Below are 12,060 nucleotides of genomic sequence, written 5' to 3'. Positions count from 1 at the left end.
TTATTGTGAATAGCTAAGCAAGTAAAAGATGAACTGATTTCCAAAAGGCATAAAGTTAAAGATGACACATTTCTTTAATATTTTAAGCAAGATTACTTTTTTATTTCCATCTTTTACAGTTTCAAAATAACAAAAAAGGAAAAGGGCCTGAAGCAAAAGTTTGGGCACCCTGCATGGTCAGTACTTAGTAACACCACCTTTGGCAAGTATCACAGCTTGTAAACGCTTTCTGTAGCCAGCTAAGAGTCTTTCAATTCTTGTTTGGGGGATTTTCGCCTATATTTCCTTGCAAAAGGCTTCTAGTTCTGTGAGATTCTTGGGCCGTCTTGCATGCACTGCTCTTTTGAGGTCTATCCTCGGATTTTCGATGATGTTTAGGTCAGGAGACTGTGAGGCCCATGGAAAAACCTTCAGCTTGTGCCTCTTGAGGTAGTCCATTGTGGATTTTGAGGTGTGTTTAGGATCATTATCCTGTTGTAGAAGCCATCCACTTTTCATCTTCAGCTTTTTTACAGACGGTGTGATGTTTGCTTCCAGAATTTGCTGGTATTTAATTGAATTCATTCTTCCCTCTACCAGTGAAATGTTCCCCATGCCACTGACTGCAACACAAGCCCAAAGCATGATCGATTCACCCCCCACGCTTAACAGTTGGAGAGGTGTTCTTTTCATGAAATTCTGCACTCTTTTTTCTCCAAACATACCATTGCTCATTGCAGCCAAAAAGTTCTATTTTAACTTCATCAGTCCACAGGACTTGTTTCCAAAATGCATCAGGTTTGTTTAGATGTTCCCTTGCAAACTTCTCACGCTGAATTTTGTGATGAGGATGCAGGAAAAGTTTTCTTCTAATGACTCTTCCATGAAGCTCATATCTGTGCAGGTGTCGCTGCACAGTAGAACAGTGCACCACCACCCCAGAGTCTGCTAAATCTTCCTGAAGGTCTTTTGCAGTCAAATAGGGTTTTGATTTGCCTTTCTAGTAATCCTATGAGCAGTTCTCTCTGAAAGTTTTCTTAGTCTTCCAGCCCTCAACTTGACCTACACTGTTCCTGTTAACTGCCATTTCTTAATTGCGTTAGGAACTGAGGAAACAGCTACTGAAAACGCTTTGCTATCTTCTTATAGCCTTCTCCTGCTTTGTGGGTATCATTTATTTTACTTTTCAGAGTGCTAGGCAGCTGCTTAGAGAAGCCCATGGCTGCTGATTGTTGGGACAAGGTTTGAATAGTCAGGCTATTTATAAAGCTTTGAAATTTGTATCACCTGTCCTTTCCTAATGATGACTGTGAACAAGCCATAGCCCCAACAAGCTAATTAAGGTCTGAGACCTTGGTAAAAGTTATCTGAGAGCTCAAATCTCTTGGGGTGCCCAAACCTTTGCATGGTGCTCCTTTCCTTTTTTTTCCACTCTAAAATTGTACAAAACAAAAATAATACACTAACCTTGCTTAAAATGTTGAAAAGAACGTTTCATCTTTAACTTTATGACTTTTGGAGATCAGTTCATCTTCTACTCATTTAACTATTCACAGTAACAGAAATTTTGACCAGGGGTGCCCAAACTTTTGCATGGCACTGTACGTCAGGATGCTGTTCATTGACTATAGCTCAGCATTTAATACCATTATTCCTACAATCTTGATTGAGAAGTTGCAGAACCTGGGCCTCTGTACCTCCCTCTGCAATTGGATCCTTGACTTCCTAATCAAAAGATCACAATCTGTGTGAATTGGTGATAAAATATCCTCCTCGCTGACAATCAACACTGGCGCACTTCAGGGGTGTGTGCTTAGCCCACTGCTCTACTCTGTATATGCACATGACTGTGTGGCTAGGCATAGCTCAAATACCATCTATAAATTTGCTGACGATACAACCATTGTTGGTAGAATCTCAGGTGGTGATGAGGGAGTGTATATAAAGAAGGCAAGACAGCGGCTATACTTTATTAGTTTGAAAAGATTTGGTTTGTCAACAAATACACTCAAAAACTTCTATAGATGTACTGTGGAGGGCATTCTGTCAGGTTGCATCACTGTTTGGTATGGGGGAGCTACTGCATAGGACCGAAAGAATCTGCAGAGGGCCATAAATTTAGTCAGTTCCATCTTGGGTACTAGCCTACAAAGTACCCAGGACATGTTCAAAGAGCAGTGTCTCAGAAAGGCAGTGTCAGTTTGTATTAAGGACCTCCAGCACCTAGGGCATGCCTTTTTCTCACTGTTACCATCAGGAAAAAGGTGTAGAAGCCTGAAGCCACACACTCAGTGATTCAGGAACAGCTTCTTCCCCTCTGCCATCCAATTCCTAAATGGATATTGAACCCATGGACACTATCTCACTTTTTTTTAATGTATAGTATTTCTTTTTTTTGCACAATATTTAATCTATTCAATATACGTATACTGTATAAAGTATTTAAGATTTATTTATTATTTTTTTCTCTTCTATATTATGTATTACATTGAACTGCTGCTGCTAAGTTAACAAATTTCACGTCACATATCTGTGATAATAAACCTGATTCTGATTTGGATAATGAAATTGATGGCTTTGTGGCAAAGTTTGCAGATGATATGAAGATAGGTGGAGGAGTACGTAGTGCTGAGGAAGCAACGGAGAGCATTCTAACTGGTTGCATTATCACCTGGTATGGAAGGGCCACGGTATAGGATTGGAAAAACTTGCAGAAAGTTGCAAACTCAGCCAGCTCCATTATGAGCACTAGTTTTCCCAGCATCAAGGACACTGTGAAAAGCCGATGCTTCAAAAAGGTCACTTCCATCATTAAGGAACTCCATCATCAAAGATATGCCCTCTTCTCATTGCAACCATCAAGGAAGAGGTAGAGGAGCCTGAAGACACACACTTCAGCATCTTAACAACAGCTTCTTCTCCTCCACCATCAGATTTCTGAATGGACAATGAACCCATGTACGCTACCTCATCTTTTTTCCTTTCCTTGCTATTTTTTGTTATAATGCTCCCTAAGAAAGAGTATGATATAATTTGCATTATTTCAGTAGTTTGGTGTTTCAGCCTCAAATTGGCCCTATAATCTAAATGAAGGAAATTACGAAGGCAGATTGATGGTGGTAGATTGAAAAACTGCATTAAAGGATATGACAGTGAACTATACACACAAAATGCTGGAGAAACTCAGCAGGCTGGGCAGTATTTATGGAAAAAAGCACAGTTGACGTTTCGGGCTGAAAGGCAGAGGAGAAGATTTGAAAGGTGGGGCGGGGGCTACTCCTCAGCTTTTTTTCTCCAATCCTGCCAAAGGGTTTTGACTCAAATCGTTTACTGTACTTTTTCCCATAGATGCTGCCTTGCCTGCTGAGTTTCTCCAGCATTTTGTGTGTGTTGTTCGGATTTCCAGCATCTGCAGATTTTCTCGTTTGTGACAGTGCACAGCAGTGGCTGGCTTTTAAAGAAATAAGATGTCTCACAGTAAGTTACACTCTCTCACAAAACAAAGCATAACAGGAAATGTAGTCCAACCACGGATTACAGGAGATATTCAATAACATATCAAATCAAATGGAGAAGCATAAAGTTGCCTGAAAAAATGCAATAAGCCTGAGCACTGGAAGTCTTTTAGAATTCATGTAGGTGGTTATAATGGTCTGTATGGACAAGGTGGGTCAGAAGAGGCTCTTGCTATCTGCATGTTTCTGTGATTCAAAAAATCAAATTTGGTTGATAAGGGGAGATTATCTTAGAAGAATATATGCCTAATGAAACACCCTGGTTTCCTTGGCTGCATAAGTCTAGGGAAGACACGCTCAAACCCCGCCAAATTAATGAGATTGAGATGGCTCGTCCCACCCCAAACCCCGGTTTGTGTGGATGCTGCATGATTTGCTACCCTGTTACAAATTAGTGCCACGAAATAACGGACAGTACACTGCATATGATTAAAGGAATTATATTGATGAATCTTAACTTAAGGGTTAGTAAAGAATAACAAAAAGGGCCCATTCTAATTAAACAGTCAGAGTAAACTAAATTAATTAAACAGTACACAAGTCGGAGCTCATCTTGAACTTCTCTGTCATTCGTGTGCTGGGCCCTCGGTCAGCGTGGATGCCCACACCACCTTCTGAACATCACTTGCAATCCATCTCGAACAAATGGGTCTCCCACCGGATCTTATGCTACAACTGGTTCTCCCCAGCATCTTCTCTCTTCATCTCCCGCCGAACCAAAAACCCAAGACCAACCTTATTGTCCCTCACTGAGAAAACCTTCCGATAATTGGATGGCACCCATTCCACATCATCCCTTATCTTCAACAATAACCCAAACAGGCTGAAAGCAGAACAGGCTGCTCATACAAAGTGACTAAATGAAATACCTACAGCATAACACTAAAGATGTGAATCAGGGCATTACACTAAGAAATTTAGAAACTAACTGCAAGACTTGCTTTATACCCATGATAATAAAAGACTAGCAAAAACAAACATGAGTCCCTTGGTGATAGAAATAGAATAATTTATAGTGGGGTATAAAAGTAGTGGTGTAAAAAAATAATTAAATAATTTGTGTCTGCCTTTATGGAAGAAAACAAAGGAATCCACCAGAAATTTTGGAGAACCAAGGATCCAGTACTAATGAGGAAAACATTACTAATGTGTGTGCATATATATAAAATATAAAACACTAGAGATATGAATAAACCTGGAAGTTGATGGAATACATCCATGGATGAAAGTAACCACAAACACAGTAAATGCTCCAGCTATTAAATTCCAACTGCGCAGGTGCTTGCTAATTGGAGGGTAGAAAATGGGATGATGTTTACCCCTGGTGAGGAGTCTAGAACTGTCTCAAAATTTATACTAAATGCTATGTAGGATTGAAATGAGGAAAGATTTCTTTATTCAGAAGGTAATGCAACTTTGGAATTCCCTTGGATTAGTTATTAGCAATAGGTTCATTAATGGTCCTATGTATTGAGATACAGAGAAAAATATAAGTTTTGCATACAGATCATTCAAAAAAAATGTAAGTACATCGTGGTAGTTCAAATAGGAAAATAATGCAAAATATAGTGATTGTTGAAGAGAAAGTGCGATGCAGATGCAGCAGAGACAGAGAAAATTAAAAATGCTATTCCCAGTTCCTCCATCTCCACCGCATCTGCTCCCAGGATGAGGCTTTCCATTCCAGGACATCTCAAATGTCCTCTTTCTTTAAGGATCGTGGTTTCCCTTCTGCCGTCATCAGTGATGCCCTCACCCGCATCTCCTCCATTTCCCGCACTTTGGCCCTCACCCCATCCTCCCGTCACCACAACAGGGACAGAGTTTCCCTTGTCCTCATCTACCACCCCACCAGCCTCCGGATCCAGCACACTATGCTCCTCACAACACGCTGGAGGAACTCAGCAGGTTGGGCAGCATCTGTGGAAACGGTCAGTCAACATTTTGGGCCGGAACCCTTCGTCAGGACTGTAGAGGGCAGAGGCCCTATAAAGAAGGTGGGGGGAGGGTGGGAAGGAGAAGGCTGGTAGGATCCAGGTGAAAAACCAGTAAGGGGAAAGATAAAGGGGTGGGGTAGAGGAAGCAGGGAGGTGATAGGCAGGAAAGGTGAATAAGGAATAGGGGAAAACACAATGGGTAGTAGAAGGAGGTGGAACCATAAGGGAGGTGGTAGGCAGCTGGGGGAGGGGGCAGAGTGACATAGGGATAGAGGAAGGGAGGGGGAGGGAATTACTGGAAGTTGGAGAATTCTATGTTCATACCAAGGGGCTGGAGACTACCTAGACAGTATATAAGGTGTTGCTGGAAATTCCCTCCTCCTCCCTTCCTCTATCCCTATGTCACTCTGCCCCCTCCCCCAGCTGCCTATCACTTCCCTCATGGTTCCACCTCCTTCTACTACCCATTGTGTTTTCCCCTATTCCTTATTCACCTTTCCTGCCTATCACCTCCCTGCTTCCCCTCCCTTACCCCTTTATCTTTCCCCCTTACTGGTTTTTCACCTGGATCCTACCAGCCTTCTCCTTCCCACCCTCCCCCACCTTCTTCATAGGGCCTCTGCCCCTTCCCTCTACAGTCCTGATGAAGGGTTCCGGCCCGAAACGTTGACTGATCGTTTCCACAGATGCTGCCCGACCTGCTGAGTTCCTCCAGTGTGTTGTTAGTGTTGCTTTGACCCCAGCATTTGCAGATTTTGTGTTTACACTATCCTCCTCAACTTCTGCCACCTTCAACAGGACCCCACCACTAAGCACATCTTTCCCTCTCTACCCCTCTCTGCTTTCCACAGAGATCGTTCCCTCCACGACTCCTTGGTCCACACGTCCCTCCCCACGGACCTCCCACCTGGCACTTATCCCTGCAAGCGTAAGTGCTACACCTGTCCCTACAGCTCCTCTCTCACCACTATTCAGGGCCCCAAACAGTCCTTCCAGGTGAGGCAACACTTCACTTGTGAGTCTGTTGGGGTCATCTATTACATCCGGTGCTCCCAGTGCGGCCTCCTCTACATCAGTGAGACCCAACGCAGATTGGGGGACCACTTCGTCGAGCACCTCCGCTCTGTCTGCCACAACAGACAGGATCTCCCGGTTACCACCCACTTCAACTCTGCTTCACATTCCTATTCGGCTATGTCCATACATGGCCTCCTCTACTGCCATGATGAGGCCAAACTCAGGTTGGAGGAGCAACACCTCATATACCGCCTGGGTAGTCTCCAGCTTCTGGGCACGAACACTGAATTCTCCAACTGCCGGTAATTCCCTCCCCCATCCCAGTTTCACTCTGCCCCTGCCCCCAGCTGCCTATCATCTCCCTCTTGGTTCTGCTTCCTTCTACTACCCATTGTGCTTTCCCCTATTCCTTTTTCACCTTTCCTGCCTATCCCCTCCCCTACCCCTTGATCTTTCCCCTTATAGGTTTTTCACCTGGCATCTACCTGCCTTTTCCATCCCACCCTCCCCCCACCTTCTTTTTAGGGCCCCTGCCCCCTTCCCTCTTCAGTCCTGATGAAGGGTCTCAGCCTGAAACGTTAACTGTTCGTTTCCACGGATACTGCCCGACTTGCTGAGTTCCTCCAGCGAGTTGCTAGAATAAAGGGTTAGAAGGTCTGCGATATAGGAGGGGGGCAGCCATTTAGGGCTTTATAAACAAACAGGAGAATCAATTCTAAACCGTACTGGTAACCAGTGGAGAGAGGCCAGGATGGAAGTAATATGGTCCCTCTTCCGGGCACCTGTCAGGAGCCTGGCTGCGGCGTTCTAGACCAGTTGCAGGCGGGACAGGGACGACTGACTAATCCCAGTGTACAGAGAGACGTAATGTTTTTTTTATACACTGTATAGTTAACCATCAGCAATATTAATCAGCAGGTTTTCACCAAAGATCGCGATTATAAACTAGCCGGTCTGACTCGTTTTTACGGACAGTGCACCTCCCTCTCCGGGACTAGGCCTTGGTTGCTAGGCGGCGAGGGTAGCCCGGATGTGCGTGTGGAGGGCCCCTCCCCAGTGGAGCGGTGCGTGCGGATGGACGGAGACGGCGCACACCTGCAACTGAGCAGCGTCGGGGGCCGGAGAGATGTTTGAGAACTTTAAGGAGCGGCTGCTGAGCGCGCAGCAGGATCTGAGCAGCGGGTAGGCGGGGGCAGCGGCTGGCGGGAGGACCGGGCCCAGGCTGAGGCTCAAACTGGGCTAGGTTAGCTCAGGGCCATGGGCTCCCTCTTCCGTTCCTCCGGTAGGATCAACACAGGCTCCCCAATACATGCAGCGATGCCGCTGTGTTTGATTAATAAAACAGGCGGGTGACAGCTTCTGTGTCAGTTCTGACATCGAGCCCAGCCTCCTTCCACAAGTTCGTAAATAGTCCCCGATGAGTAAGGTAGCATATTCGTTTGGAGAGTTTTTATTTTTATACTGGTAAAAAATCTTAAATATTTATAACGTTTACACATCTACACTTAATTAGACCCTTTTTATTTTGCAAATCTTGAAATTAAATCCGCATGATGGTCATGTGAGAACAGCTAAGGACGCAGGCGAACCTTTTTCCTGGTAGCTGATGATGAATGGCATCGAAAATTGGAGTAAAACTTGGCTTTAAGCTTTGCACAAATTACTCTTCAGTTGGCTGCTGAAATAAGTGAACTTTCACTTTGCATTGGATTGGAAGCCTCCAAATAAAAGGGTTGCACTGACGTTTGTAACGTGTGGTAGGTATGTCACAGGTGAAAACCTTCATGACCTACTCTTGTTTATTTTGCACAGAGCATATAGAAACAGTGAATTAACGTTTTACCTCATTCTGGGTAAATCTGTCCATGCATTGAGGGCAGAAAAAAATTTGAACTGGCAATTTTTTTTGGAAAACCCACATTATACTGCAGGTCAAAGAAGACGGTATCTAAGTTTTTCAATCGATCCCTTATGTATATTTTAATGCCAATGGAATACTTTAAGTATTGATATATAATAATAAAATAGGAATTTAAATCTTATTTGTATAACTTTAGAGAATCAACTGGTGCAAATAAAAGATTGCAAATTCAAAGCACACACTGCTTAGTGCATCTGTAAAATAAAATATTTCTTTATTTCTCATTTCAGTTTAAAGACGCTAAGTGACAGATCTAAAGAAGTAAAAATTAAGAAGTCAAGGTAATCTGTTTATTACAAATACATGTTGCAGACTGATTAGCTTGCGTGAGTTTGTTTTTTGGCAATACCACTAATATTTGACAGATGGTGTAAATTGTCTTTATTCTGCTTGAGGGAATATTCGTGCTTTCTTTGGTTGAAGTTATTTTGCATTTCAGATATGTTTATTTTTAGTTTACAGAAAAATTCACAGTACAGGTTTCCCCCGCCTTCCGAAGGTAGAGCGTTCTATGAAACGGTTCGTAAGCCGGAATGTCGTAAAGCAAAGAAGCAGTTACCATTAATTTATATGGGAAAAATTTCTGAGTGTTCACAGACCCAGAAATAACCTACCAAATCATGCCAAATAACACATAAAACCGAAAATAACAGTAAAAAATAGTAAAAGCAGGAATGATATGATAAATACGCAGCCTATATAAAGTAGAAATACTTTTCCACAATCATTGCTGCACTGTTCTCTGTAGCAAAAATCTCAAGCAAGCGCTCTCAGCAGAAACACGGCACAAGCGCCGTCGGCAAAATCATAGCGCAAGCACTCTCCAGTAACCTTTAAGCTATGAAGCTGCCAAATCATACCAAATAACACATAAAAATACACAGCCTATATAAAGTAGAAATAATGTATGTACAGTGTAGTATCACTTATGGGAATCAGGAAGACATCGAGCACACAGATGATGGTGTGTTAGGCTGAGTTGTCAGAGGTTGGGAGGTGCAGTGGCCCCCACCCTCCGGGCAGCGAACCAATACCAATCCACGAAACATGCAGGGGTACAGCTGTGGCCGGGACGCACCCAGTGCATCTTTAAGTAAAAAAGCCGAAACAAACAAACTAATTAATTAGGTGCTGCCCGGCATGTAAATGTTGGCCCAGATCAGAGGTGACACAATCGGCAATCTGTCCACGGCCCGGGGGTTGGGGTGGTGAGACACTGGGGTGTCATCTTGATGTCTGTTTCCATCAGGGCAGGCAGTTCTTCTATGTCTGCCTGCCTCGATGTTGAAGGTCGAGGTTCGTCGTCTGCTGTGGCTGATGTGGAAGGCTTGCTTGACTGCGTAGCCTCGCGCATTTTTCTATCATACAGTTCTTTGTAAGCAACTCAAACTATCCTGCAAATATGCCCGAAACCGACGTGCCCTTTCAAAATTAAAGTCGTACTTTATCATTGCAGCGAAAATCTCATACAGTTGCTTCACATTCAGTTCCTGGACAACTTCACTTTCGGTCCGTTTGCTACTACATTCGGTTTCGATTGTTATCTTTTTTTCTTCCAATTGCATCAGCTCTTCATCTATCAGTTCTTGGTCATGGGATGCCAAAACCCCTTCAATATCATCTTTGTCAACTTCCACAAGCCAAACTCACTTTGTCCTTACTTCATTCACCACGATCGAAATGCTTAATTATGTCTAGTTTTACGCTAAGTGTAACACCCTTACGAGCTCTTTCAGGCTTTTCCGATACCTTAGAACTCATCTTGCTAATGACTGTTCATAGGCACGTGTTTAAGCAATGCCGGCTAGAATGCCGTTCCGAATCCGGGGGAAAGCGGCTGCTCAGGGCACGCGCTGCTTTTTTCGTGTGCTGCCTTTTTGCGTAACAGTGAAAACACCTGTTAGCGAAAACAGGGAACTAATGTAGGTCTTTCGTAACAGTGAGGTTTCGTAAAGCAAACGTTCGAAAAGCGGGGGACACCTGTACAAAGTAAATGTTATTATCAAAGTACCATATACAACCCTGAGATTATCTTTTTTCTTCTGGCATACTCTGTAACTCTACAGAATAGTAACACACAAGATCAATGAAAAGTCAACCAGAGTGCAGAAGACATCAAACTGTGCAAACGCAAATGTAAATAAACAGCAATGAATAATGAGAATATGAGATAACAAGACAGGAGTCTTTAAAGTGTGATCATTGGTTGTAAGAACATCTCAATGGATGGTTAAGTTTGTGTCGTTATCCCGCTTTGTTCAAGCGCCTGATGGTTGAGAGGTAGTAACAATTCTTAAACCTGGTGGTGTGAGTCCTGAGGCTCTTGTACCTTACCTGACGGTAACAGCGAGAAGAGAGCATGGACTGGCTGGTGTGGTTCTCTGATGATGGATGCTGCTTTGCTATGACAGCATTTCATGTAGATGTGCTCAATGGTTGGGAGGGCTTTACCCATGTTGTATTGCGATGAATCCACTACCTTTAGTAGGATTTTCTGTTCAAAGGCATTAGTGTTCCCATATCAGGCCATGATGCAGCCAGTCAAATTTATTACACATTGTTGTATTCAATGAAATGTTTACCACATAAAACTGACATTGCACAGTTTGCAAAGCAAAAGGTACAATAATTTTTAAATTTTCTATGATATATAATGCTGTCTGCCATGCATTTGAGATAGCAGTTTCTGAGCCCTACAGGAAAATGACTGACTCGACCGAGAGAAGATCACGTTTTTGTTTTTGGGTAATTGAAGGATGGCAGTTATTTTACTTATTCAACGTGTGCAGAAAAATAGAAGAATTCTGTTTTGCATTATCTAGAAAAATGTGGATTAGTAATGTAAATTGGGTAGTATGTTATCCAGGTTTTACTATACACTTTGCGTTAACATCTCTGATTTGCTTTTACAGAAGCGCAGATGATTTGCAGAAGTTTTCTGCAGGAGCTGAGTTATTAAACAGGTAAGGGAACTTATACTTGTTTGCTTAGATTTTACGGTAGCTGAGGTATGTTCACATTTAAACATGCACATTTCTTTAGGGAAAACTCTGCTTCTCTTGGTGAAATTTGGAAGAACCTTGCATTAATATTATGACATAAGAAAAATATAGGTAACAACTAATACAAAAGACAAGTTAATTTGGTTTGTCAATAAAAATGCACCAGAGCACTGCCTTACAACGCTAATAAAACTTCTATGTGTTTAAATGTTTAATATAAAACTTCATTCATCAAAAACAATGGAATGGATATAAATAGAAAATACAGTTCCTTAATTCATTCATTTTGTGTTGTATGGAATCTATTGCTTAATATATATTTCAGATTAAAACAGCTGTTGATGCTTATATTTAATTTCCCTTACTAACTTTCTCCTGTTTCACATTCATATTTTTGTTTCAAATTTGTATCTGAGAAGGCTGAGGAATTTTACACAAAATACACTGCAGCAATGTATGTTACTATAAAAACAAAATGCTGGGATTACTGAAAATATGATTTCATGGAAAGAGAACAGTTAACATTTTAGCAACACACATTAAAGTTGCTGGTGGACGCAGCAGGCCAGGCAGCATCTCTAGGAAGAGGTACAGTCGACGTTTCGGGCCGAGACCATTCGTCAGGACTAACTGAAGGAAGAGCTAGTAAGAGATTTGAAAGTGGGAGAGAGAGGGGGAGATCCAAAATG

At 42.6% G+C, this 12,060-nt stretch overlaps 1 protein-coding gene across 2 annotated transcripts in view; it reads left to right on the top strand.

The window, feature by feature from the left end:
- Positions 1-12,060, top strand: part of LOC140212615 (dysbindin-like) — a 302,042-nt gene that overhangs the window by 43,557 nt on the left and 246,425 nt on the right. Inside the window, exons 1-3 of one of the 2 annotated variants that reach the window (XM_072283634.1) lie at positions 7,471-7,630; positions 8,600-8,650; positions 11,282-11,332. In XM_072283634.1, coding sequence (XP_072139735.1) covers positions 7,575-7,630; positions 8,600-8,650; positions 11,282-11,332 — 158 coding nt within the window. In that variant the 5' untranslated portion in view covers positions 7,471-7,574. Of the gene's footprint in view, positions 1-7,470; positions 7,631-8,599; positions 8,651-11,281; positions 11,333-12,060 lie in introns of those variants that run through there. The other variant, XM_072283635.1, reaches the window with a different exon arrangement.

Source organism: Mobula birostris, chromosome 19 (genome assembly GCF_030028105.1).
Source record: "Mobula birostris isolate sMobBir1 chromosome 19, sMobBir1.hap1, whole genome shotgun sequence".
Taxonomy (NCBI): domain Eukaryota; kingdom Metazoa; phylum Chordata; class Chondrichthyes; order Myliobatiformes; family Myliobatidae; genus Mobula; species Mobula birostris.
The sequence above is the reverse complement of the archived record's forward strand: the minus strand, read 5'-3'. Positions and strand labels throughout refer to the sequence as shown.